This window comes from Merops nubicus, unplaced genomic scaffold (assembly GCF_000691845.1).
Source record: "Merops nubicus isolate BGI_N331 unplaced genomic scaffold, ASM69184v1 scaffold1443, whole genome shotgun sequence".
Classification (NCBI taxonomy): domain Eukaryota; kingdom Metazoa; phylum Chordata; class Aves; order Coraciiformes; family Meropidae; genus Merops; species Merops nubicus.
Genome location: NW_008596693.1, coordinates 6,336 through 33,295, shown reverse-complemented (window position 1 = coordinate 33,295; position 26,960 = coordinate 6,336). Strand labels below are relative to the sequence as shown.

Genomic DNA, 26,960 nt, shown 5'->3' with positions numbered 1-26,960 from the left:
AAAAAAACATTTACATTCAGCTTACTTAAAATAAGGAATGTGATGGATAGTTTTAACTGTGGGAGTTTAATTATACATTAGCACAGGATTTGTAAGATTGCTTGATATGCAGGTACAGACTGAAAAACAGCAATACCTTAAAAAATTTGGAGACATCATGGGCTTCTGAACACGTTCTGCAGATTGCTCAACAAATATCTTGTGTAGAGTTAAAAAACATGGGCCTGGAGTGTGCTTCTGCCAATAATGTTTCCAAAGTTTTACATCTCCTTAGTTATTTTCTAATCCCTGTGATGAACTGCTTTAAGAAGTGCTTATATGCATCTGTTAACTACTGTTGGGCTGTCTACAACTGCTCCCTAAACTCCCACTGGAAAATCCACACAACCCATGAGGTGTCAGGGGTTTTTCATGATATTACTGCCTTCCAAGGTTCTCTCTCCACTTTTTTTCCCCACTTGAGAAGCAGTCATCTCCCCAGATGGACCAATTTAACAGCCAAACTTCAATTGTCACATGATCTTTTAAGACTATGGCAGCTAAATTGTTTGACTCTACCAAAAGGGTCTGAAGAATTATGTGACAAGAACTCATGTTGGTGGGTGAAAATGAACAACACAGAAGGAAAACAATAAACTCACTACATTTAAACAACATGCAGGACCAGACTGCTTCTACTGTGCACATACCAGAGAACCTGAAAACAGAAGCCTGCAGTTGTGAAGGGATTAATCTGTAACAATTACCACTAGAAAACAAACAAACAAAAAAAAACCCAACTGAATTCAAGCTGTTGGTCATCTGAAGAAAAGAGGAATGGCCAGAGTAAAGTCATACAGCTGGATGCTCAAAACTGTCTCATTAACAGGTCATATAAAAACTCCACGAAGGATGAATTCAGAAGGAGACTGAGCAGTGAAGTCTTAGAGGGAAGAAGACAGTGAAGTGAGCTCCAGTAACTGCAGTAAAAAATGGGGAGTACTGCATGTCAACGTGCCAGAGGGTTGGTTGGTCTCTCCCAATTTTGTGATCAACTGGAAACTGGTCGAGGAGGTTTGCTTTTGTTTTCTGCCTCTTTCCCACGAATGGCAGCCACGTAAGAGAAGAGGCACAGCACGGAGTAGCAGATCTCATGAGCCTACAAGAGTTCAGAAAAGGAGATCATGAAACTCAGATGATTTAGTGGTTTACAAAATTAACTGCACATTTTGTAGTTTGCTGCATGTCTTCCTTCATGGGGCAACGACTCTGGCTACAAAAAGTGTCCCATGCTACCTGCTGAGATGGACAGAGAAGAAAAGCTTCTAACAAATAAAAAAGCCTCATTTGGGTTAAAAAAATATTCATTGCCTGCTTGGATGATTCTAATAATTTTCAAGAACAGTATGCTAAGGTAGACAGCTGTCAGCTGGCTTTAGAAAAATCATCCTAGATATTTGCTTTTGGTCTGTTGTATGAAGTTAAATTTCCTGGGAGGGTTAGAATGACCTAACTAAAGACTAAAATTCAGCATTCAGTGCTGTACCTTGAGTCATGAGATGGTGAGATTCTTCCTTATTCAAAACTATCTTTTTATGCTCACAAGTACAAGGAGTAGTAATCCTTGTAATTTTAACTGTTGGTGAACCCATGGATAATTCAAGGGTTTCTTTTTGCCTTTTTTAATTACAAAAACCCCACAGCCCAGCACTGCATGTTTCATATGAAGAATGCCAAGCAATTTTATCCCTATCTTAAAACACAGGGTTTCACAGAATGTCAGCAAGATTTACAATTATTGCTTTTAACTGATTGTGCTGTTATTTAACAGAAAATCCCCTGTTAGCACGTGACTGGCAACACAGTTCAGTGAAGGTGAGATTTAGTTTATATCCTAGTTCTACTTCTGGCTATTCTGCTTAGAAGTTCTTACCCTGTAAATTGACATTTATAAATTTTGTAAAGGTAAGAAGCACAACAATTGGTCTTGTTGTATTATACTGCAAGCTAAAAGGTGTGTTATTTTCATTAAACTTATTAAAAGAAACAGCTATCTGCTTCTTCAATTCAATCTATTCTAAGCATTTTGTTTCTAAAACATTTATAGCTTCTTCAAGTAGCTTTTCTCAGGCTGTTGAAAGACTGGAAGGCTCCCTGCAGTGACCAGATGCACACGTTGCCCTTCAGACAGCAGATAACTAATGAGATTTCAGTTCTGATGAAAATCATTGGCTTCCATTTCTTCCTTGTAATGGCATAATAAGCCTGATCATTGAACTACTATGTGTAAAAGTGCTGGTATTCAAAAGATGCTACAAAAACTGAACACTAAGCCACAACAATAACTCAGCAGTATGGCAGAAATTATTATTTACCCTGTTCTCCTGCATCTCACTGCTTACTTTCATGAAGAAATGGGAATTTTTCACCAACTCAATTAAGCAATCATTTTATGCCCAGGAACTAGTCTCTCTTTCCATCTGTTCTGTGGATTAAGGATTGTGTTCTGCACTGTCATATAATTTAATAGTTCCACCAGCTCTTATTGTGCTAAAGTTCATGCCAAACGAGCTACCTTGCATTTTTATCTATCTAAACAAAACAGATCATGCTTTCTACACTACCTGTGAGCTCCTCTAGTTTGACAGAAACAACAATCACCAAGTTCTGCTGTCATCCCTTAAGGGAAACTATCCTAAAAGAGCAGCTGGTGTTTCCCTGCAGCATTATCGTTGCAAATCCTGCCATCTCAATGTAATTCTTTTTTGCCACATGAAAAATTAAAGGTATACCCTCTAAAGAACTACCAGAAGGCACCACAGTTGACTCACCATTGGCGTCTTGTACTTGTGGCTCACCACTTCTTTAGTTTCAGGAACTAAAACCGGACGGGCAAGAGACAAAACAAAAAGTTCAAAAAACGAGAGGAAAAGGGGAAAGAAATAGCACAATGTTCCCAAAGGAAAGGGAAAGGATGTACACAGACAGCAGGTGCAGGTACAGGGCACCTCCCTATCCCTCAATTCTAGATGCTCTTCATTCTCTTCATTAGCATCACGTACGTTATGACCTTGAAGATACTGGTAATGTCCTAATTAGGTTGGGAAAAAATATTTCCCTGCCTCTATCTGGAAAATCCTAGTAGATACTTGATGGTTCTTAGAGACTGGCTTTTCTCATACTACTTATTGCTGCTAGACAGAAAAATTCATGACAAAATATGCTTAATGACAAAATCTACCTAGTGTCTACTACGATAAAACATAACCCAAGAATTCCATAGGAATCTGTCAGTATGCAATTCCTGAAGATTTTATTCTTTAGATGTTTGAATCCTTCTCTGCTGAATAACAGATCTCAAAAGAACTGCTGGACACTCTGCAGGAAGTTAGTGAAATCCAGAAAAATAAAACAGATGAGGGAGAAAAATCTGCTGAACTGGAAGACTGTTTTCCAGCTCTGTTTCAAGTTTCTCAAGAGATTCTTTCTCCTGTCTAGGATGTGTGTGATGGTATTTACTTGACATACTCACTGAAAACATTCATTGCTTTTAAACAACTTGCCTTAAAATAAAACATGAGTTCAGTTACACGTATTCTTAAAATATCAGGCTTGCTGATTTCTAAGACTTGACATATGAAAAGGATTGGGGAACTGATGAAATAAAAAATCCAGAAAATTTAATCTTGTTCCCTTGCACTGCCTTAAACTAACAGAAGGAAACAGGCATAATATAGCTAAGAAAATTTGCCTTTAGTTCTCACTGTGCAATGCATAAAAAAGCAAGTTGTAGCCAAACCATTGGTGTGTCTTGCATCTGAACTGTGCCTTTGACCCACACTCAAGTCTACAAGTGTTGTTGTGAACAGATACCATAGGAAATCACCAGGAGAGAACAACCACCACATTAAGAACATACAAATGGCAAGTTTAAAATGTTCAGATCAGTGGAATACCAAGACCAACTTTGAGTACTTCCCTTTCCAGAATAGCTGAAATTCGCCATGGAATTTCTGTGTCACAACAAAAAAATTCAGAAGCAGCAATACAGAAATTATGCAAAACCAAATCATACCAGGTCCATAGAGGAAGGGGAAATGTTTTATTACACAGAGTACTAGTAACAAGAAAAGAAACAGAGGCAGATGAGTTCAGTATGAGTCACTAGGAAAAGTCCACCACAAAACCTATCCATGCAGATGTCATCTTTTCAACTATGATATGACAAGGCTAAACACTGGAGGGAGGCAGGTCACACTCTAAGTGGCCAAAAATAGGCAGTGCAGACTGGGTTTGAGAAAGTACTCTAAATATCAGCCAGTGCCTACTAATTCTTATATGTCATGGTATGGTCATTCTTGGGGAAAAAAAAAAAACCAAAGCTATTGAAAAGTACAGATTCTGATTGCAAAAAGTAATAATGTAATATTTGAGTTTAGTTTTTCAGTTCTTTTCTTGGAGTTAGTAGTTATGTTAAGGACTGAGAAAGAGGGGAAGTGCACACCCAGGCTGCACTGCCCCAGTGATACCAGTGACTAGAGCTGGGGAGATAAGGAGGTGCACATCCAAGCTACCTTACCCGTTGGCACCAGACGTTCCAAATTAACTCCATGTCACCAGGGACAAAGGTGGGAGTGAGGCTGGTGCACAGCCAGATATGGTAGGGCTTTTAGAGCTGTGTCTCACTGCCCACTGGATAACAACTGTTCATACTCTTCAAAAAACAAAAAACCTTCAAAGTTCAACACACTCTTCAAAAAGCAGGAAGGGAAAGCTGTCAGGACCTTGTGCCACAAGGGAAGGAGAGAAGGGCAACTGTCAAGTCCTGTATCATAATGGAGAATAGGAAGAGTGGGAACAGGAGAGCACCTGGGCAAGATGCTGCCTCCCCACCTCAGTCAGTGAATTGCCTTGTCTTTAAGTACCCTTCCACAGTCCTTCCAACGGGAAGAATTCTTCTGAAAGGACTGAGTCAGGAAGAGAAATAGAGTGGGGTTTGGATTTACACTCAGAGAAGTCAAAGCACTACTGCTGCAGAAGGCAAAAAAGGCAAAAAGACCCAGGCCTCAAATGAAGAGATTAGCAGAATCCTCTTCTAACATGAAAAGTTATTCCTGATGCTGTTGAACTAAGTGGATGAAGGGAATAAATTACCAAAGCACCATCCTGCAGCCTTTGGTCCTGTGAATGAAAACATGGCACTAGCACAGTGAATTTTGGGGACATCACTTTACCTGCTGGAGAATGAAGGTTTTCATAGCAGCGGCGGTGAAGGGGCCACAAGAAAGTCAAGCACAAGTAGGCAGCAGTAACCCAAATTCCAGAGGGAAGAGCCTTACACTTCCTCACTTACTTAAATCTCCACCTCCATTTGTGGGCAACAATTCCTGAACTTCTGCTTGCATCCTGCTCTGAAATCACAATTCCAACCTTCATGCTGTCATCTAAACCCAGCACTAACACAGAGCTTGAGCTTCCTGCTGTGGTACCACTAAACTTGCAGCACTCATGCTTGGCAAAATTAAATCAAGAAATCTTCCACTGAAGTCTTTCCCATCAGGCTGGAGTATGTATTCTTAACACTCTCTTCTAAGGGAGATAGTTTACTATGAACAAATTCACATTTTCATTTCTCTTGAACAGGAAAAGGGTTAGCTCCCCTGTGGACATCTTTCTTTTTTTCTCCTTTCACTTTATTAGCTAGATGGGCAAACTGAAAATGTCATTAGGAACACTTAAATCAGTTGTTTGTGACCTCTGTTCTGGCAGAAGGACATTTTTCATTTAATTGGTTTAATTTCTCAGTTTTTGCTTGTAGTGTCCAACTCCCGGTTTATTTTTAATTACTTCCTAAAATTCTCTCTCCATAACTTCCATATCACAATTCTAGCTTTTGCAATAGGCCCTTGAGAACAAAATTTTCTGTAAAAAGAGAGCTTCTTTTTCTTACATTTATTACAGCCATTATTCAGGGACTAAATCCTGTATGATGGAGTCATTAATAGAAATCAGCTGGAAAAACTTAAATCAAACACTGTCCTTGTGTAATATCAACAAAGTATTAAAAGTATTAAAGTATTCTTTTGTGTTAAAAATCTCTCAAAAAAATGATGCAAAATTCATTTCTGATCCAAGTAATTTCTTTTAAGCTAAAGATTTCAGCAGCTGAAGCCATTCTTTAAGCTAATTTTATGGCCTCTGAACCCTCTCCTTTGTAAAACTCATCAATTTCTTAAGCAATTTCTGTAAGTGGTGCAATGAATCATGCCCATCAGGGTGACAACATGGTATCAAAGGAATATGCAACCATAAAGTGCAGACAACTCATATTAGCTGTCTTCTATATTCTAAGAGAGAATCCCTCAGCCAGAACATTCTGTTCACAGCACCAAAGAACAACGAGAGTCTTGGTAAGGGAGCTGCTGGTTTAGATTTTGATTAATAGCCAAAATGTGGATGCTGATCTGCTATGGGAAGAATGTTGTAAATTTTATCTTCTTTCAAAAGATTTCATACACTTAAGAGCTAGACAAATGTCTCATGGATGAATGGAAGAATAAACCAATATGGATTTGGGGACTATTTCCAGAGAATTATGTGGTTCACTCTTCCAGAGAGCTGTACCTGAAGTTAGTCCCCTTTTTTTAGTCACCAGTTAAGTACAGTGTGACTGACACTGAACTGGATTACAGCTAGTAACCTACAGTCTTCCCTAAACTAGGACTGTAGGCAGACTTTATGTAATAGCAATAACTGACCAAAATAGCATAAATTCTCTATTCTCTTTAACCTTTACTCTTTACAGGCTCCAAAACAAAAACCACAGGAAAAATAAAGTGCAACCTCACAAAACATCTTCTCCTCCATCCAACAAAAACGAAATTCCACACAGACAAAAGAGGAAACTTTGCAATTAACAGTAATTATTTGTAATGACAGCATAGTGTGTTGAGAAAGATCAGCTGCAAGTTGTGTTTAAAAATGGTTCTCAGATGAAAAGGCACATACCAAAGAAAATTCCTACAGGCATCCAAGTTTATCTGTTGTTTTGTTTGCTTCAAAAGACTCAGAGCATCTTCTCTGTCTATCAACAAAACAGACCTAGGCCAGAAATCTTAATATGATGAAAATGAATGTCTGAATTTTTTATGTTAAGTCACCCAGAGATGGCAACTTCACATGTGTAATCTACATTTCTCTTCCACCTTTGAAACTGCAGCACAACTCTGAACTGAATACTGGAAATTTGAGTTACTGCCATGTGAGTACAGACCTAATATCAAAATAATGTAATTACCAAATTCCTCCAGGACAAAGACTCCTCGCACAGTATTGCACTTTTTAATGTGATTCAGCTCTATGAAAACCTACAAAAAACAGGAGGAAAAGGAACATAAAATTAGTCAGTATGTTGGGGTTTTTTTTTTAAACTAAACCCCAAAATCAAACCAAAACGTCATCACAGCGGGTACAACCTGAGGTATTATAGCACGTGCTATCAGTTCATTTACAATTTAATATAGAAATAAAGGGTGAAATAACTATTTGAAAGACAAACATGCCACAATGCTAGAAATCAACAAATAACTTAAAAGTGCTAAGAAGCAAAGACAGCAGAAGATGAAGTACCTTCCGCTCCTTGCAGGAGGAGAAAGCATGGAAGAGAAACGAAGGAGTTAGTAACTCTGACATATCCAACATTGCTACCCCTCCAGGCACTCAAATGAGTTATTGCAAAAAGAATATCAACACACCTGAAATACAACAGAAGAGGGGGGACGAGGGAAAAAAAAAAAACCAAAAAGCTGGCTCCCCAATTTGGCATGGTTTGTAGCCTGTGCTGCATCCCAGTTAGCTTCTGCCCCTCCATGCATCCTCCTCCAGCACAGAGGGCAGGTAAGGGGCACTACTCACTGATCCTCCTAACCTGTCATCCAATTTAATCCAGTGAGAAACCACTGATCTCTCTTGCTGTTTATGATTTTACTACACTTTTCTGCATCTTTACACTTGGAACTGTCTCCTTTATCAGTCACTACCAGTTTTCTCCTCTCAGCAGGATGGGTGAGTTTGGACCCTTCTCTGTTTGCTCACTTCACATATGGCTGCAGTCACTGAGAAAACAAACCTGCTTTAAACTTGTGTTTTACCCCAAAAGACAATTTTACCTCAAAATTGAACTACATGACTAGGTTTGTCAGTCCAGAACCTGGATGCCAAGTTTACATGAATAAACAAGTTCTCTGAGCATAAGTTTGTTCAACATCCAATCTATTTCAAGATACAAACCAGTCCCTTCTGACACACACATCTCCAAAAGGGTCAGAGTCAGTACACAGATATAAGAAGCTGTAGAAAGTGCTATAAGGAATCAATTCCATAGTCCAGTTTCTAATATATTTGATTTTTCAAGGCAAGAGAAACACTAAATTTAACATTGCCCTAACATTCAGAGTAAATCTGTGTCAAACACCTTTGAGAGAGACTTGCAAGACTATATTACAACAGCCTGGATTAGTATTTTCAGTGTCTACACACTTATGACACCATGATCTTGGGACCTTCTTAAAAAATGTTACTAGAGAAACTTCATTGTCTTGGTAAGAAAGGAAAGGGAAACTCTGCAACCCTCTTGAATCCAAAATGAGCAACACCCATGTAATCATAGATGATATGCTACCCAAGAAAGGTAAAGGAAGTCAACACCAGAAAGTGGTTTGTTTTTTTTTTTTGAGAAACAGGATTATCTGTATCCATAGAGATCAGTAAATGCCCTATTTGTCTGAGAAAAATCAGGCTGATTTTCAAGTCAAAGGGGGTTTATTATTATTTTTATTAGCAGAGAACTAGCAAACAGACCCAAGGTCTTTTTGTCTCAATGTAAAAAACTAAATTTCCACTCAATCAGAAAATCTGAAGCTTGCTTTCTCTTACATACAAGCACTGAAAGGAGACTTAATCCCATCTTTTTTGTTTGCTTGGTTTTGCCCATGTTCTGTATCAGTTTAGTTGGTCAAATACATTTTTTTTTTTTGAGGAATACTTATGGAGTAAACAAGGCAATAACAAGACTCTTTATTGCACTTAGTTTCCCTTTTTTGTAATATGTTCTGTGAAAAGGTTTTGCTAGTAAAGTACAAAATTCAGAACCTTGTTGAGTCTCAGGCTAAACATTGGTTCTTTTACCCAGTAAAGGCTTCCCTAAAAGACTTGACTGCTGCAGGTGCTCATGATCTGAGCACAGCTCTAGGAAGTGCTGCCCTTCCACAAGAGTTCTGAGCAAGATGAGAATTTATTGAGTTGGTCCCAGTTACAGTAAGTTACCAGTTTTCAGAAGATGTGTGAGTTGATGGGCAATTTCTTGTTATATTTAAGGGACAGAGATGCTCTCCTCTCAATCAGAAAACAAGCATAAAGGAAGGAACAGTTACTTACTTACCCTAGGGAGCCTGTGGTTCTTCAAGACAGAGCATTCAGTGTGGATCCTACTGAAGATGGGCATGTGCCTGCTACATTTAATTAAATTTCCATCTATTTTTGACACAGATTCATTTATTGCAGGGACAGAGTTACCAAATCCCAATATTATAATATTAACTTGTAGATGTCAACTCAGAATAATCTGCCAATGTGACAGGTACACTTGATTCCTCCCTATTCCAAAGGACTTCCTCTGAGCTGCTAGGCATAGATAAAACTCCAACATTTCTACTTCTTAAACTTCTCTGTGCTGCCAGCAGGATAAGACCATGTGGGAACACTAAAGACAACTATCACCCATCAATAATAGTTGGTCCACCACCCACCTAAGGCATTTCTTGAGGAATTCACAAGGCAGTAAGGAAGTGGACATGCTGCAGACCAAGAGCCTTCAAAAGCAGGTTCATGAAATCCAGCCCCATTCTAACCATGAAGCAGTATGTTCAGTCTTCTCAGGTAGGACAGAATAGACTCCATTTATCTTTTTTTATTTTTAAAGTGGAAACCCCTCTTCCTATGTTCTTATTTTTTTTTTCTATGATGTGCAATCAAGCAGAACAACAAAAATCACTTATTTCACTAAGTTATAATCACTAAGTTGCATTGCTGAAAAGAGTACTTGGAAAGACAGCCAAGAACAGGGCCTGTATATGGACTAAGGAGAAGAAGATGAAAACTATGCCTGATGAGGTTCTGTAAGCATTTTTTGGTGGGTAACCCCATCCAAAACCAGAAAAAGTCATTTTCAACACAGAAAAATGGCTGTAGGATCCTGGTTTTAATTACAGGATGCTTTGGGATGCAGGAGACCTTTAAAAGTCATCTAGTGCAACCCTCTTGCAGTGAGCAGGGACATCTTCAACTTGATCAGGTTGCTCAGATCCCCATCCAACCTGATCTTGAATGTTTCCAGGGCTGAGGTATCTCCCACATCTCTGGGCAACCTGGGCCAGTGTTTCACCACTCTTATTGTAAAAAATTTCTTCCTTCTATGTAGTCTAAATCTCCCCCCTTGTCCTGTCACAACAGGACCTAACAAAAAGACCTTGTTGAAGCTTATGAGGTTCACAACTAACAAAAAGACCTTGTTGAAGCTTATAAGGTTCACAAGGACCCAGTTCTTAAGCTTGTCCAGGTCCCCTGGCTGAAATCCCATCACTCAGGCCTCAACTGCACCACTCAGCTTGATGTCACCTGCAAACCTGCTGAAGGTGCTCAGTCCCACTGTCTGCATCACTGAGGATATTAAACAGCACTGGTCCCAGTATGGACCACTTCAGGGACACCACCTGCCACTAATGTTCACCTGGACATAGAGCCACTGACCTCTCCAGATGCTACCATCCAACCAAGTCCTTATCTATCAACAGTCCACCCATCAAATCCATCTCTCTCCAATTGGTAGAGAAGGATGTTGTGGGGGACCACCTCCAAGCTGTTACAGAAGTCCAGATAGATGACACCCTCAGCTCCTCCCTTGTCCAACATCATGCTCATATACTTATTCTGAAATCAGGTGCCTTAAGGAGCAATCCACAGAATTTCAATGAGACCTGGAAAGGGCAGTTTGTTTAGAAGAGCAGATGTTTTATGAAGAAAGCAGGCTGGCTGATGAGTGTTAGTCTAAGAATACAAACATCCTTCAGCTCCACAGATTACAAAATTGGAGAGGATTTTTTTCATATAACTACTAGGAGTCCTTTACACAGCTGCTACAATTGTCCATTCTCTACTCTCACATGGCAGACTTCTGATACTTGTGTAGACACTTCCTTTTGAGAAGGAAAACAAGGTCATGTCTTAGCTCCACTAAACAGCACCAAACATTCTTGCCAGCTGCCAATGTCAATCTAACAGACCAAGAATTAAATATACTGAATAAATCAAGTGTATTTTCCAGAACTCTACTTCTGTACCTGTTTCAATACCCATCCTAAGTAATGGAAACTCATCAGGCTACAGCCTCATTGGAAAGGTGGTGAAGAGGAGGAATAACCATTCAGGTGACAATAGGTGGCATACTTCCTGGGCCTGACCTGAAGAGATATGTCTTCCAGAAAAGATGTAGCAACTTTCATCACAGACAGACAATTAGAACACTTCCACTGTAAGGAAGGATATGATAAAGCTAATACTCTAGGAGTGCTGGTGGTAGCACAAGACTCAGTATCTGTGGTACAAAATTCAACTGATAATGGTCCTGACAGTCATATAATAACAATCTATAGTAGCTTCTCTAAGATTTCTTTCAGAATATCATTCCAGTCTTTCAGGAAAAGAAAAAAAATAAAAGCTTTTGAATTTAAGGACAAGAGTATACTCTAGGATTTGGAGTTTTTCATTTGGGCAGATGCATGTGCTCACTTATGTGCTTAACACTGAGTGTCTCTGTCTTGTGGAGATGCCTGTTACATCTAATAAACCATGATGATGATGTTGCTACCTTCTTATGGTTTTTCACTGTAAATGCATATATGCCTAGCTGTTCATTTATGAAGGAGAGCCATCTCCACAGACTGTTCAAGAGATGAGCAGTTTGAGCTCAACATTGCTTTTGACTTCTGGCAGAAGAAGAAAAAGAAGTAGCAAACAGAACATTCCCTATGGAGTGCCCTTACCTTTTGACAAAGTCATGGCTGTTACAGCCACCTATAACAACAGATGTAACTGTTCCTTCAAAACTAGGGTTTAATTGTCAAAGGCTTTAGACCTGCTGTTTCCAATAACTAGGAAAATTCAGTCTCTACTACTGATGAGTTCCTCTTGCAGCTCTTTGTATTTCAGCATAACCAATAAAAAGTTAAAATCTAAGTCAGGTAGACTGTTCCATCACAAAACAGGTTTGTAATACTGGAGCAGGTCAGCTGTAGTCTAGGTTCTACCCTGGCAGTAGACATGAAGAAAACTGAAGAAGGTTCACAACTCCCCACTCCTTATACTGGCACAAAAGAGGCACAGGGTGCTTCTGTGACCTTGGGAGAAGTCCTAAAGATTCTGAGCATGTGTTTGAGATGCACACGCATTTCCAGTCGGATCTACACTGATGTATCCTCCAAGAAGAGCAAAGCTTGTGTGGGAAGAAAAGTCTAGTCAGAAGGAAAGGAAAAAGCACTTCACGGAGGGCTGACAAAACTCTCTCTCTCTCATGCAAAACAAAACAAAACAAAACACAAAGCAAAATAAAAAACAAGGATCAAAGGAAGCAACAGAAACAACATCTGGAGAAAGGAAGAAATGACAATTCCAGTTGTGTTTCCTCTACGCCCACAAGAGTTGGTATTTGGAAGGAGAAAAGAACCCATCGTGGGGTTTATTTTGGTGAATTACAGCCAGAGCCACTTTCCCCTTTTATGTTCCTACTCAGTTCTACAGATGGTTGCTCAAATTTTAAAACAAGACAGATTAAACATGCTGCCAAAGGTTGCCCCCTATGCCTGTAACACTCCAGCACTGTATGTTTAAGGCTGACTGGTTATGCCATGAGGATAAGTTCACAATGTGATGCATTATGGCTGTTTAGATTGCTATTGATCACTTTTTCCATCCCTTAATATACTGGCTACCATTTGCTATCTCCTTAGACAATTCAAACCACCAGAAACAAGAAGCTGAAACCTGTATCAACATTTATCTTCAGCTAATTATAGTTTTCCTAAGGATATTTAATTTCAGTGTGTTTTTACATACATATATAGCTTTATATATGCATGTGTGGTTGTGTTTAAATACACATATGGCTTTTTATCCCCTTGTCCTGGTTGCCACTCTGGGAAGAGGAAACACATATACAGGTGTGCTCCAAAAAGCTTCATGCTCAAAGTCTTCTCATAGGTTTCCCTCATACCTGACTGTGCATAAATTTCAGGTTAATTCCTTCCAGTGTGACCTGAAGAAGACCTCCTTCACCAGTTTTCATATCTTGCACTGGGAACTCACCACCCAACTCAGGGCCTGTGAGATGTTAATTTAAAAACAAACAAACAAACAAACAAAAATATCCAGAAAGAGAGAGACAGAGACAGAGAGAGAAAGAACAGAAAGCAATCAGCCAAGTCATGATATGTGGAAGGGAAATACCAAACAATAAAAACATAATTTCCATTTGATATGCACAGCAAAAGGACACTATCAAGAACAGCAAGGAGCATTTCAGTGGAGTCCACTCACTAACAACAGCCTTCTGAGAACCAGTACTTTGAAGGAGCCTAACAAATTTCATCCTGGTTACAAGAAGGGACATTGATGTCAGCTGAGGTTTTGTTTGTTTTCAATGCCACATTTCATTTCTGCATGGTAAGATGCCACATACAGCATAGTCTTAAGTCCAAACACATAAGCAAGCCCAAACTAGACCTGCATTTGTGAGCTTGATGATTTTGTATGGCATTGTTTTATGCCTTCAGCAATGAGAAAGCCAACGTGGTTACAACAGTGGCAATTTAATAGAGGACATTAAAAGAATAAAATCTAGGCATTTTCATCTAGTTTCTTTTGCATCATTTAGTTCAGCTATAAAATGCTTTCTTATGATTTTTTTTAAAATATCATTTGTGCAGAATCACTGAACTCTGGAGAATGGCTGTCAAACACATTTTTGATACTACATTATTGCCCAATTCTTTACTTTTCCTTCCTCCACCCTCAGTGAAAGTCCAGTCCTTCCTCCCCCTCCTCAAATTAAACTGGAATAATGGTAGGAGGAAGACAATGGTGGCTCTTCTAAGACCCAAAAGCTAGCTGAAGGTTGAACACTTAGGATGCTAAATTTAAACATTTGATTTAAATATGTAAAACATAGATTTAAACATTTCAAGTTATTTTTCTCAGTCATGGTGATGCAAGTTATGAGTATTAAATGTAGATCCCTTAGATTTGGCAGTTGTACACCACAAATAGGCTTTTACATCAAAGCATGGCTCTCAGAGACTTAGCACTCACTCAAAAAGCAAAGGAATAGTTGCAATTAAAAAAAATCCAACTTAAAAACACAAAACCAGAATAATGTTACCCTGAACCTGCAAACAGACTCCAGCAAGGGAGTTAAAAATCATCTCATAAGGGTATAAAATAAGCCACTTTCATGTTTGTTTCCCAGGTTACATCCAGCACCTGCAGCTCTCAAGGGACTAAGAAAAATGGAAAATTGCCTCCCCAAGAACTCAAATTTCTCCAAGCTGCAAATCCACTTTTCTATTTCTTTTTGTTTTAACTCAACAGGAAAAGGAAAGGGGTGTTTGCCAAGAAGTTTCACCAGTATAATTACACTATTCTGACCCAGATGATGATGCAAAACTATGAAAAATATCTAAAGTTATATTTCTGAAAGGATATTGGCTTAACTGCACCTTTTGACTTACACCAGTCTGAAACTTTCTAATAGAGAAAAGGTTTACACACTGGAAGTCCACAGAAAGCTGCAGATTCACTAACACAAAGTATAAATAAGACAAACTACATAAACATAGTGTATTTATCAATTCTCAACACAAAGTGGACAACGTAGTTCTACATCTCCATCAGGAATATGAGGAGCAGCTAGCCAACCATGAAGAAAAGGTGAAGCTGAAGTCTGATAGTCTTTTCTAGTTATCATTTTACTGGCAGCTAGACCTCCTTACATACAACTCTTAAGAGGTGTTTTGGTTTTGTTTGTATTTAGAGTGAGGTGGCAAGTTAATGACAACACTAAGCTATGTACACACGGAGGTACAACGCTACCTCAAGATCTCCAATTGAGAGGAGATTATGTTCAAGAAAGCTATTAATTAAAAAAAAAAAGGTTGATTGCAGATTAAACAACAGATATTCCCAAGCAGCAAAATCCTGTACCTGGTTTAATGCTCTGCTGTCTTGCTGCTGCTCTTTCCATGCTGTCTTTTACACAGTAGTACAATTCCCGACACTAACATGTAAAAGAAGAGTAATACAAAGTTATTTTTCCAAAGGGAAGAGAACACCCAGAGTCTAAGATTCTACAGACAGAACAAGCCCCGTGGAGTGCAGAACAACAAAAAGCCTATAAAAGTTCAACCACATTACTAGATGGTATTTAGATTTATTTTTCAAGTTGATAAACTCGATAACCCTAACGCAGAAAAAGCCCCAAAACAACACCACAATCCCTCCCTTTCTTTCCCCTTCCAGCAATGCAAGTTACTGGTCCTGCTCATATGATCTATTTGTTATTGATATCAGTTTCCTTATGCTATACTCTTCAATTTATCTTCCTCCAACTCCCCTCTCCAGTACAAATAATAGTTAGGCCACAATCTCAGAGTAAAATTTAAGAAAATTTTCTATCCCAAGTCCAAGATAGATGCATCTGATTTTCCAAGTAATTTCTGTAGCTTTCTGGTTTTATTCTTCACACTTACATTATGATGACCTGGTCTAGATAAAATTAATTTTTTGAGGAACTCTAATCCTTTTATATTAATCAAAAGATAATATCCTTTCAATATATTACTTGCATTTACAAACCTTTATCTTTTGTTTGCTGGTCACTGTGTAGAGTTACTAGAGTTCTATGAGTTCCTCAAGTTTTCCTAGTAGGTTTAAACTATTTCCTTATATTTGCAATTAATTATAAGGAGAAGAAAAGGGCTTTCATATTAATGGAGAATGGATGCATATACAAAATAAAAATCAAACATGGGCCCATGGGGAAAATTTTTTTACCTGTTTTGTTAATTTGGGTTTGCCATTAAAAATGACACAATTAACTCAATTACTAAGACGTATTTTTCTTGGTCTTTTGTCCCACAATGTTTTTATTCCTTTTATAAGCCTGTAAGCTCACACAATATTTAGTAATACTGATATCTGCCTTCTTCTAACAAAAAAAAACCCAAACAAACAACAACAACAACAAAATCCCATGTAAAAGCTACACATTTAACTCCTTAAATTACATCTTGTACTACTGTCTTCAGGTAAATGACAAAGCATAAAGCAGGTGTCAGTGCTGTTAAACAGCCACTGCAGTTCTGTAACCAGTGTTGGAGAAAAAATGCTGGTTTTTGATTAAACGTGGAATATGACACATAAATAATTAGTTCGTTCCATGGAGTTTTTCCTCAGTATTGCATGCATGAAGTAAGATGACTACCTTCTTTGTGTAGAACTTGTTCAGCTGTGTCTCCTGCCCATTCCTCCTCCAGAGGCACAGCACTTTAGTTTTGGGGCAGTAAGTCATGTTGATGAGCTTCTCATACCACCAACGTTCGTACACGGTCCCAATGTTGCTTCTCAGCACGATGCAGTCGTCACAGACCTGGGAGAATGAGGCAGTACATAAGATCTATCACATGATTTACTGAATGCTGCTGGTTGTGTTAGCACTCTTCTTGGCTCTACCTCCATGAAGAATATGTCTCCTGTTGTGTCTGTCCCAGCATGCACTACAAAAGTTTGCTTCTTGATGTGGCGGCTGCCGCTGGGTCTCACGGGGAGTTCCCGGCCACTCTAGAGGAAAAAAAAAACACCCATATGCAATCATTAATGAACTTTGAAACCAATTCCTTCTGAACTACTGACAAAAAGTCCATTGGATGATGCCAGAAGTATTTTCAAAAAATAAAATAAAAAAATAAAAGAAGTATTGGTAGCACAGCTGTCTGGAGGCAATCTTGGACAAAATCTTCATAAGTTTAAGGTAAGATAAACTACAAAAGTTTGCTTCTTGATGTGGCGGCTGCCGCTGGGTCTCACGGGGAGTTCCCGGCCACTCTAGAGGAAAAAAAAAACACCCATATGCAATCATTAATGAACTTTGAAACCAATTCCTTCTGAACTACTGACAAAAAGTCCATTGGATGATGCCAGAAGTATTTTCAAAAAAAAAAAAATAAAAGAAATATTTGTAGCACAGCTGTCTGGAGGCAATTTTGGACAAAGTCTTCCTAAGTTTAAGATAAGATAAATTTGTTTAAAAATAAATCTTAAGCAAGATACTAAATCTAGTAAATCTAGTTTCAACAAGTGTGACTGTGAGAGTTATCACAGCACACAAAAACAATCATACTGGTACCACACTCAGCTTGGGGTAATGAGGTGTCTGGGTTCCAGTAATACGGCAGGAAATTGGTTTCCTTTTTCTCAACTAACTGTAAGGTAATTTTGTGTCTTTTCTGTGCATAAAACCAAGTTCCAATAATAAAAATACTTTGAGAAATTAGCTTTCCAAGGGCCTAACTTGCATCCACCCCCTAGAGATGGCTGTGTTAAAAGCTGGCTGGTTTTACTAACTCAAGTGTTAGTCTACATTGCTAATGAGGATTGCAGGACACAAGTTTTATTCTACATGGCAGTTGATAGTGGAAATAGTTTTGTATAGAAACTGATTGTTGCAAGTCTTATGACCTGGTAATCAATAGAAAACTAAACACTCTGTCCTAGTAAGAATAAAAGCTCCCACCCACAAAAATTATATTAAGAAAACATTAGGGTTGCATAGAGTACTGAAGTGTCACGTTTATACATATTTGGACTGCAGTTCTAACTGATAACTGCATAACATAATCTTCTCAACAGGGTCATACAATCACAAACTTGATCCTGTAGATGTGAAGGCAGTGATTGATAATTTAATTCTTTTAAAAATTTTTCAATTAGTGCTGCAGAGAATTTTCAGATCATATTTTTCCTCCACTGTAGCTCCCACAGATACACTTGCTGCTCTTTTACTTACCAGGTTGGCAAGTTTGTCTAGAACATCATTTATTTGCTGGCTGTGCACCAATCCAATATGTGATTTCCCCATTAGACGACGCACCTTTTTCCTGATATCATTCTTGTTCACCTGGAAAGCAGATATAAAGACAGTTACACACTCTAGGAATAAACTGCTCTCTCCCAAAACCAACCCATCTTGGTTTCCATCTCTAAGGCAGCAAAACTGATACCCAGCTCAGTCATGCCAGAGCCTCTTCAGCCCAGCAGTGCAAGCAGCAGTTGCATGTACACCACTTCTCCCAGCTGCTGGGCAGGTGGTGCTGTGGAGAGCAGATTTGCTGCCTTCTCTTGCACAAGAGCAGCAGCTCAACTCCCATCCACCTCCAGCTACTGACATCAAAAGCCTCAGTGCTCTGTGTTGCCACTTATGTGATGAGTCTCATCTGCCAGGCTAGCTTCTCCACCTCTGCAGAGCTGATTTAGGCAACCATGGAACCCTCAGCACAAGAAACAGTAACACAAAGATACAATATCTTTCAGGATTTTTGCTCTTTCTTGATTTGTCTCCTGGTCACTAGGCCAGGGTTCTAACAAATGTTTCCAGATAATCCTCAAAGAGCAGTAGGTTCCTTCTGAAGATGAGCTGCAGGGAAGCAAAACATTTCTGCTTCAGAAGTCTTTTCAAAAGGCTATTGTGAATGCCAGCCATTGATGCTAAAAGCTTCAAGACAGTTCTTGTGCTTGAGTGCTGACTCCAGGCTAGACTGGACATTCTTTTTAATCAGTGTGACTATGACCTTAATGCTACAGAATATACAGAACAAGCTCCTTGACCCCTCCTTTTGGCAAGAATTCTTTGCACTTGAAAGAAAGCATTGTAGTTTTCAGCATTTCTTTTAGGTAAAAAACATGAGGCAGATGCTTATTTTTCTTCTCATCTATAACTGCCAGGCCCAGAGTGATATCATTTTCAAAGGCACAACATCCTGTTTGCCTCCTTATCCATTTCCCCCATGTAAATGTTTAATTGGGGATTTGATTAGTTTCACCACACCAAACGCCACTTTTCCCCTGTGGGGTTAACTCTATCAACATGTCTCAAGAGACAGCCTTTTGAAACCAATATTATTTGCTTCCTTTGCATCTTTTGATGAAAATAGCTGCACTGGTTATCATTAATTCAGCTTTAAGTACTTCAGCAATGCAAGCCCTAATAGCCAAATCTCCCTGTCTTCTTCTGAAATAAACTCATTCCAAATATACTCCAACTAAAACTTACCTCCACATGCCATTTATGGCAGGAAAAATCAATACCTTCTTCCTCTCTCACTACTCCCTTCCCTCAAAATTACATATCATAAATTCTTCCACTGGTTAGGTAGCACACATTCTTTATCTAGGGAATGATGCCCCACCTCCTAATTTAAACAGTGAGCATTACCAAACTATCACCTGTCTTCAGCTATTCTTACTGTCCAGCTGTTGCACAGAACAGCACAGTGCCTGTTACAGGTAAAACCACAGTTTTAAAGGTTGTGGGTTTTTAAGATGGTTCTAAACATGACAAAAATATTAGAAGATTGATTTTCCACTGACTTTGAGGGAAGATTTGGACTATCTAAGAAATTATTCAAACTAAATGAAAGATATTGCTAGTAGCCACCTGCAGCATTAAGGTGCCTATAGATAGCCCAATGAATAAGACAAAAAAAGGATTGCTTAATCATAATGGTACATTTCCTGTTAAATTATTGATATGTATATTCACAATCTGCCTGTATTTGGAATTGCAGCTGTGAGGAAATCAGGTAGATGCTCTCTATTTCATTTATAACCCATATTCTTAAAAATAAGAATGTCCTCTAAAGTTACTAGTAGAAATAGTAAATTTCTATTTTAAATGGCTATGTATATGTATACACATGGCATAAAACCAGGTTAAGACAAACAACAAATCTCAAAGAATCTCTGGGTACTGAAGTGATTTTTTCATTAAGATTAGGAGACGTTTTCTAACATTCTTTTATACCTCACTGTTCTGGGCTCTGTGAACAGAGATATATGGTTTCAAGACAACACCAACAAAACATACTGCTAAAATCTGAGCAGTGATCTATTAAAAAGAAAAAGGAGTCACCTTTATCATCAGCATATAAGCAATCATGTTATGCAGCAGTGTAGCCAGCAAGCGGTCCTCATCGTCCTCCAAACGCTTTCGATCGTGTTCTCCCAGGGAAAGGTACCTGCAAGAAGAGCCAGATCTTGAAGCAGACCCACAAGAATTCTTCACCCAATTCACTAAAGCCCTGGCAGAAGGCAGAGCACTCTTTGTTAAGTGTATGGCAAATAAAACCTCCAAAAACACTAAGCCAAATGGGCATTTTCCAGTAAAACGCTGTGATGGCTAATTAAATATTTCCAATTATCATTAACTAGTTGAACTAAGTAACATCTGCTCAGTGGTCTGATGAGTCCATTTCCTCTTTTCTGTTGCAGCTCCATGACAATTAGAATTGCCAGAAGAGAAACAGATAATTCAGCTCAAGAGCTACCAGCCTTCAGGGCTTAAATGCAGCTGGAAGGCTGAAGTAAATTGATGAAGGAAGCACAGAAGCACTCTCATTTTCCAGTAAAGGTAGGTAGGTTGTGGAAAAAGAAATAGTTTTCACCTAGCACCCCACAAACTATCAGATTTTGGCTCCCAGACCCCATATTACATGACAACATGGGTGTAGGTGCAAGCAGTAGACCAAGCAGAGAATGATCAGATATAAAGAAAGCTGAGAAAGAAAAGCAGGCATGTAGTGAAGACTGACACCTTACAGGCAGTCTAGATTTAAGCAACCATGGTTGTATTTCTAGAGAGTGGTGCCTTCATGTTTTTTTTGTTTGTTTGTTTTAACTACAAACTGTGAAGTAAAAACACCTATGAATGACTTTGCACTTTGAGAAAGCTCAAAATGCAGTTTCTGAAGACATATAATTCCTTCACTTTTTTTTTTCCTTCCCTTTGTTCCAGAAATGGAATAAATTTCTTGTCATAGAAATGTCTTGCTTTACTCTTCATTTAGTCTACTCCATCTATTCATCCTGTGATTATGCCCACATTACCCACTTCTCTGGAAATATCACTTCTTCACAGGACTTAAAAAAAATACACATCACAACTGAAGACAGTATTTCAGTATCAGGAGATACCAGTCAGCACAGAGACAAAAGGCTCACTTTGGAACAGTCAGGTCCAGGAAAAAGCTTACAAAGTGACAATAGCATGTTCAGCAGAATTTTTTTATTATTATTATTTTTACTATTTCAGCCCCAGGTAAAACAATAAGGAAGAAAGAAGTCTACTGAAAAACTTTACCTGTCTATCATCTCCTGAGGTCCCTGGTCCATCCCCATTCCTTCTCTCTCTAACATCACAGCATCCAAAAAAGCATCTTCCCAGAACTGCATCTGGTCCCACAAAGTTGAACGCTCTTTGCCTAGGCAGTGTACACAAAAATTGAACATTTATTCCATTTATTCCAGTCAAATACTAAAATTTCTGTACCTTCCCACTCCTTGAAAATACTACAGGCCAACACACAATCCGTATTAAAACAAAATGTTGCTTTTAAACCACAAGCAATATCACAGCTGAAGAAAAGTGTAAAAGAGAAGGAGAGACACATTTCTCACTCTACTTCATGGTATAATCTTTTCAAACCCTTACACAGAAGTACCCCTCATCTCTACTCCTTAAGGAGAATATCTTCTTCCACAGACTGCTACTATTGCCCGAAAGAGAGAGGAATATCTCACACAAACACAGATCACAGCAAACACACAGAGAAGTGGAAAGATTATTACTCATAGAGAAGGTTTCCATTGCAGCATCCTCTAACTGGTCCCAGACAGATCCTTTATCCCTACCTGCACCATTCCAAGCAGGTAGGAACGATAAATGGAAAGGATGAAAAACAGAGGAAGAGAGAGCTCTTGATTAACAGCAAGTCTAGATGAGAGACATTTCAGAAAAGACAATATACTTCTAACTCAAGAACACACTCAATACACTGAAGAGCCATTAATCTTCCAAGTTTAGTAGCTCTGTTCAATGACTTAAGCTGAAGGATCTTTTTTTCAAGATCAGTGACACATTTTAGCCTTCCATGCATAGCAAAGTAAGTTCTCTTTCCAATAGTTTAAATAATTCATATTCAAGAACAGCAAGAAACTTAAATACAGATTTTATGCAAATTATACCACTCACATCCTTTTCCTTTTATTTAATCTCCCCAGAAAATCTTTGGCTTTATTCTCAATAGCTTGATGTTTACTCCTAGCCTACCAGCATGGACAACAGTAAGGGGCTAAAAGTAGCTTATGGGAATATAAAAATTCCAGTCTGCCCCAGACATGAGACCACCTGAACTTCAATTTAAAAGAACCCTTCCCACAAAACAAACAAACAAACAAACCAGTTTACCCAAAAGTCCTTCGTAGAGATAGACACGTTGGCTCCCAACCTCTGGACCCTTCCCTGGAGTACTGCCTTTGCTATCCTTCACACCCTGCTTCAGGTTGTGAGACTTTGCCTGAAAAATAATACAAGAGGTGTCAGACACTTTAACTCTGTGCCCTGCAGGGCTGTTTCTTGCAGTCTTGCTTAACAGATGCAGTTTGCAAGCTATTCTTCAGACATGCTTCTCCCACAAATGTTCACAAAACAAATAAATTATTCTGTTCAAAGAGACATTTCAAAGCACAGAGTTAGAAGAAGGAAGAATAAAGAGAGGGCAATAGAGAAATCAAAATCAAAACACAGAGGAAGCAAAATGCTTCTCTGAAGGAAAACTGAGACAAAACAAAAAATGCAAAACCCAGACTAAAGGAAGGAACTGTTAAACCTCTTCTGTCATCCCTCACATTTCACCCTTTTCCAGTAAGTTTGCCCAAATTCTAATGGTAAATCTTTCCCACTGTTTGGGAAATAGCTGAGCATCACTGTCATTGTACAGATTGTGGATATTCATGTTCTGTGTAGTCCTGTGAAGGCTGCATTTGTCTTCCTCCAGCTCTCACAAGCAGAATAAGATTACCTGAGCACTTTCTCACATTCACACTATACAGGTTTATCTTTCATCTACCATTCATAAGGGTATGATGTTAAGCAAATGATTACATATCATCTGGTCTGAAGAACTGTGTGCTGGGAGTATCAGCCAGCAGGAGCTGTGATGATAACACTGGCCCATCTATTTCTCTACCACCAGGTAAATTATGGTGTATTATCACCAGGTAAACTTCACATCCATCATGCATCATGTGCAACCATCACCTTTTTCCTAAATCTGTTGTAAGGTTTCATAAAATTCTGTGTAGTTTCATTAATCAAGTGGAAAAAAGCAGAAAACTAAGTATTAAAAAAATAGCTCTTTAGTAACTGAGAAGACACCCTCTTGCAGCTAAATAAGTACCCATGGTTACATCATTTATAGGGTTGTGGAAGAAAACTGCAATGAAACACAATAATTTTGTTTGTTGCTTAAAATTAGAAGTAAAAGCCCTCTAAAACCTTTTACAATCTTGGGAGGATTATAAAATAATGAACACAATGAGAACAATCTTAAGCATTGCAAGTTGTTTTCAAGCATTGCAAGCTTGATTTAGCCAAAATAATCATATAGTTACTTTCTTGGTAAGATGCATATTAGAGGTTATATCAAATAATCAAGGACTTCAGAAAAATAAACAATTGTTTAGAAACAGGGAATTTATTCCTCCTAGGTAAGGTTGAATAAATCCCACTGATGTTGTTTTGCCTATGAAGGGCAATTAAATGTCCATTTGGTTGAGAGAAATATTGAATGAGGGGGAATTAAAAACAGCTAGAGGCTGTAACATGGTGCAAGATGAAACAACTATTGTATGAGAGGTAATTAAAAAAAGAAAAAGAAAAGATAAATGCCTGCAATGCCCTTACAAAGATAGAGTTAGTAGCAGAGTTTGTCTCAATTTCACTGTCTGACACCGTGCCTCTGGATCCTGCCAAGTTGCCACCATTTTCCAAACTTGGGCCATCACCAGCATTGCTGCTCAGGTCACTGTCTGCTCCTAATGTCTCTCCAGAACTGTTACTAACCTGTGGAGAAGAATAAAGCAGTTAGCTTCAATACACAAAGTCATTGTGGGGAGAAAAGCTGAAAAAGAATTCTCCCTAAGGCACAAAATAAGCAGCAGTACAACTGAAGGCCACATTTGCCTTCAGAATACAATTTCTTTTGGAAAGACAATCAGAGTATTACTCTTGTAACAAGCTGGGAAAAGATCATTCACAGGTAAGCAGCAGATTAGAGAGAAGAAAAAACAGCAGCAAAAAGGAAAGTTCCTTGGGTTTTATCCCTGGAATATGCAATATCAGATAATATATGGCAGGGACAAGGCTCCCTCTTTTTTTACTGACTGCAGCATTGCTCCTGCTTTTTACCTCTGGGTCTTATAGTTGATCAGAAAGCAAGCAGATGTATTTTGATATGATTCAAGTACTTTAGGAAATACATGGGAAAGTTTGTTCTTGTTTTTGATGCTTCAAACAAGCTGCCCTTTTTTGCTCCTAAGTTCCATTTTTAACCTTCCATTCATTTATAAATGGTTTATACACAACTAAGGCATATTTATAAAATGATTGCAATCTGCCAGTTCCATAAATACACCAACATGCAGGAATGTGTAAGAGCAATGAGTACCATACATGAAGGATGTCTAATAAAGCACTACATATGTTCTGTCAGACACACGTTTGCCACTCACTCAGAAGCTCTGAAGAGAGAACTCAGACATACATTATGCATGTGGGACAGTATGCAGCCATACCACACAAAATGTCACCATGAAATGTCCTTCCCCAATTTAGCAAGCAGTGAATCACATCAAGATTTCACTTTTGGCATATCCTACCACTGTGCTAACTTCAGAATCCTGGCTTGTACTTCGGACCATAACTGCTGGCCCTCCACTGGGAACAGGGTCAAACTCACTCTTCTGCAGTCAAAGCATGTAAAGGACAGGAAGAAAAGGCATGTTAGTTTTATAATAAAGACAGAATCTCACTTCCCATTCCTTTGGGGTCTTGAATCACACACCTTAAGCTTCCTTGGTTTATTTAGCCAGCCAAATAGAAACTCCTGCCTGCGTGTCAGAAAGATCCTGGGGTCATACAACTGAAAACTTTGTGAAGATCAGCCCCCTACAGGAAGGGGTGGGGGGAAGAAATTTTACTGAACGAGCCTTTCAAGAATGCTCAAACTCCAGAATTCTCCCCACAAATAAATACTGAAGGGAAGAATCCTCTCTCTTTTACCTCATAAATAAAGCAAGCACAGAAGCCACTGACCTGAGAACCTGAAGCCAAACTGAGGCCACTGTCTGCACTGATTTGGGATTTTTTCTCATCTGTTTCTCCCAAATCAAAGTGTTTCACACCTTCTGGCCCTGAACAGAAGAGAAAAATGAATTGTTACTGTACCAAGAAAAAACAGTATGGCAGAAAGCAGATGACAGACTGGCAGCAGGAACAGTACCAAGAAAACTGTTTTGCTTTCTCATTTCTTTGATTTTTTTTTTATTCCTTGGTACTGTAAACAACAAGGCCAGCAAGACACATCTGCCATTCTGAACTTCAAACACCCCAAAGGCATATCCTAGGCATGACTATCACTAAACAGAACCTTTGTTAGCCATTCAAGACAGAAAATATTACAAAGGTCAAGTAGCTCCCAGTTACAATAACACATGCAGAGCAGTTGCCATTCAACTCTAGGAAGCCAATTCCTTTTTTCTTGGAAAAAGAAAGGACATCTATTGACTTAAAGTCAGAATCCTTTTTTGAACAGCTAATTTGCTCTAAAGTCTGAGTTTGGGAGGTTGCCTGCAGCAACCATCTAGGAAAGAAATCAGGCAACATGACAAGAAAATAAACAGCAGCAGTGTTAAACTAGTAAGAATTTAAAGGAAAAAGCTTGTATGGTGCTGTACTTCACAACATCCCCCAATTACATCAGCAAATGGCTCTCCAGAGTTGGCAATTACATAGGTCAGTAGTGAGAGGGAATCAGCAAGCTTTAAGACATGCATTTATATTAACCCACTGATCTGAAAACAAAAAAAGAAAGGGGGAAAGAAAGGCTAAAGAACTTTATGTTTAATTTCCCATGCAGTTCTAGAATCATATCATCTATTGTCCTTAGATGGGATGGCAGAAGGAAAAGAGAATGATGGAGAGGTAGAGCCTGAAAAGAAATTTGGATAAGCACTGAACAAGGTAAATAATGAGGCAAGAAAATAATGTGTTATAGATTGTACACAGAATGTCACTACTCTCAGAAAGGGGAAGGTATTAAATGCCACACTTCTGCCATATCCATATCTGCCAACTATTCAGTAACAGGAAGACATGATCAGCAGCTGGAATATTTGTATTATATACCCATGGCTATATCCATTACCCCTAAGCAAACAATGCTGCTCTCTCTTATAACCACTGATCACAACAACCTGGGAATTATGAGTATGTTTGTATTATGTGCAATATTAGAGAGGATAAGACAGCAAAAAGGAAAGAAAAAGGGAAGGGAGGAGAGAGAGAGAGAGAGAGAAGGATAATATACCAAGATTTGTGGGAGTGAGTTTGAGATGATATGTAAATTCATGAAGAGCAAAGCCATAAGTGGGCTGTGCAGACCATACTAGCTTACTACTCAACCACCAAGTCTCCATGAGTTTTACAGAAAGTGTCCATTTGTTGTAGCATCCTACATCCAAATCCATATGCCTGCTACTGTAAA

The 26,960-nt window shown here is 38.7% G+C and overlaps 1 protein-coding gene across 1 annotated transcript; it reads right to left on the bottom strand.

Annotated features, from left to right (window-relative positions):
- Positions 1-932: 932 nt before the first annotated feature.
- LOC103769257 (MAP kinase-activating death domain protein-like) lies at positions 933-25,608 on the bottom strand (the record flags this gene model as incomplete). Its single annotated transcript, XM_008936436.1, has 15 exons — positions 933-1,138; positions 2,811-2,857; positions 7,277-7,346; positions 13,304-13,410; positions 15,289-15,361; positions 16,568-16,732; positions 16,816-16,923; positions 18,149-18,259; positions 20,270-20,375; positions 21,497-21,617; positions 21,985-22,047; positions 22,604-22,712; positions 24,101-24,259; positions 25,075-25,158; positions 25,511-25,608. Coding segments are annotated over 15 exons (1,529 nt in total), but the record flags the coding sequence as incomplete, so codon positions are not given.
- Positions 25,609-26,960: the final 1,352 nt, after the last annotated feature.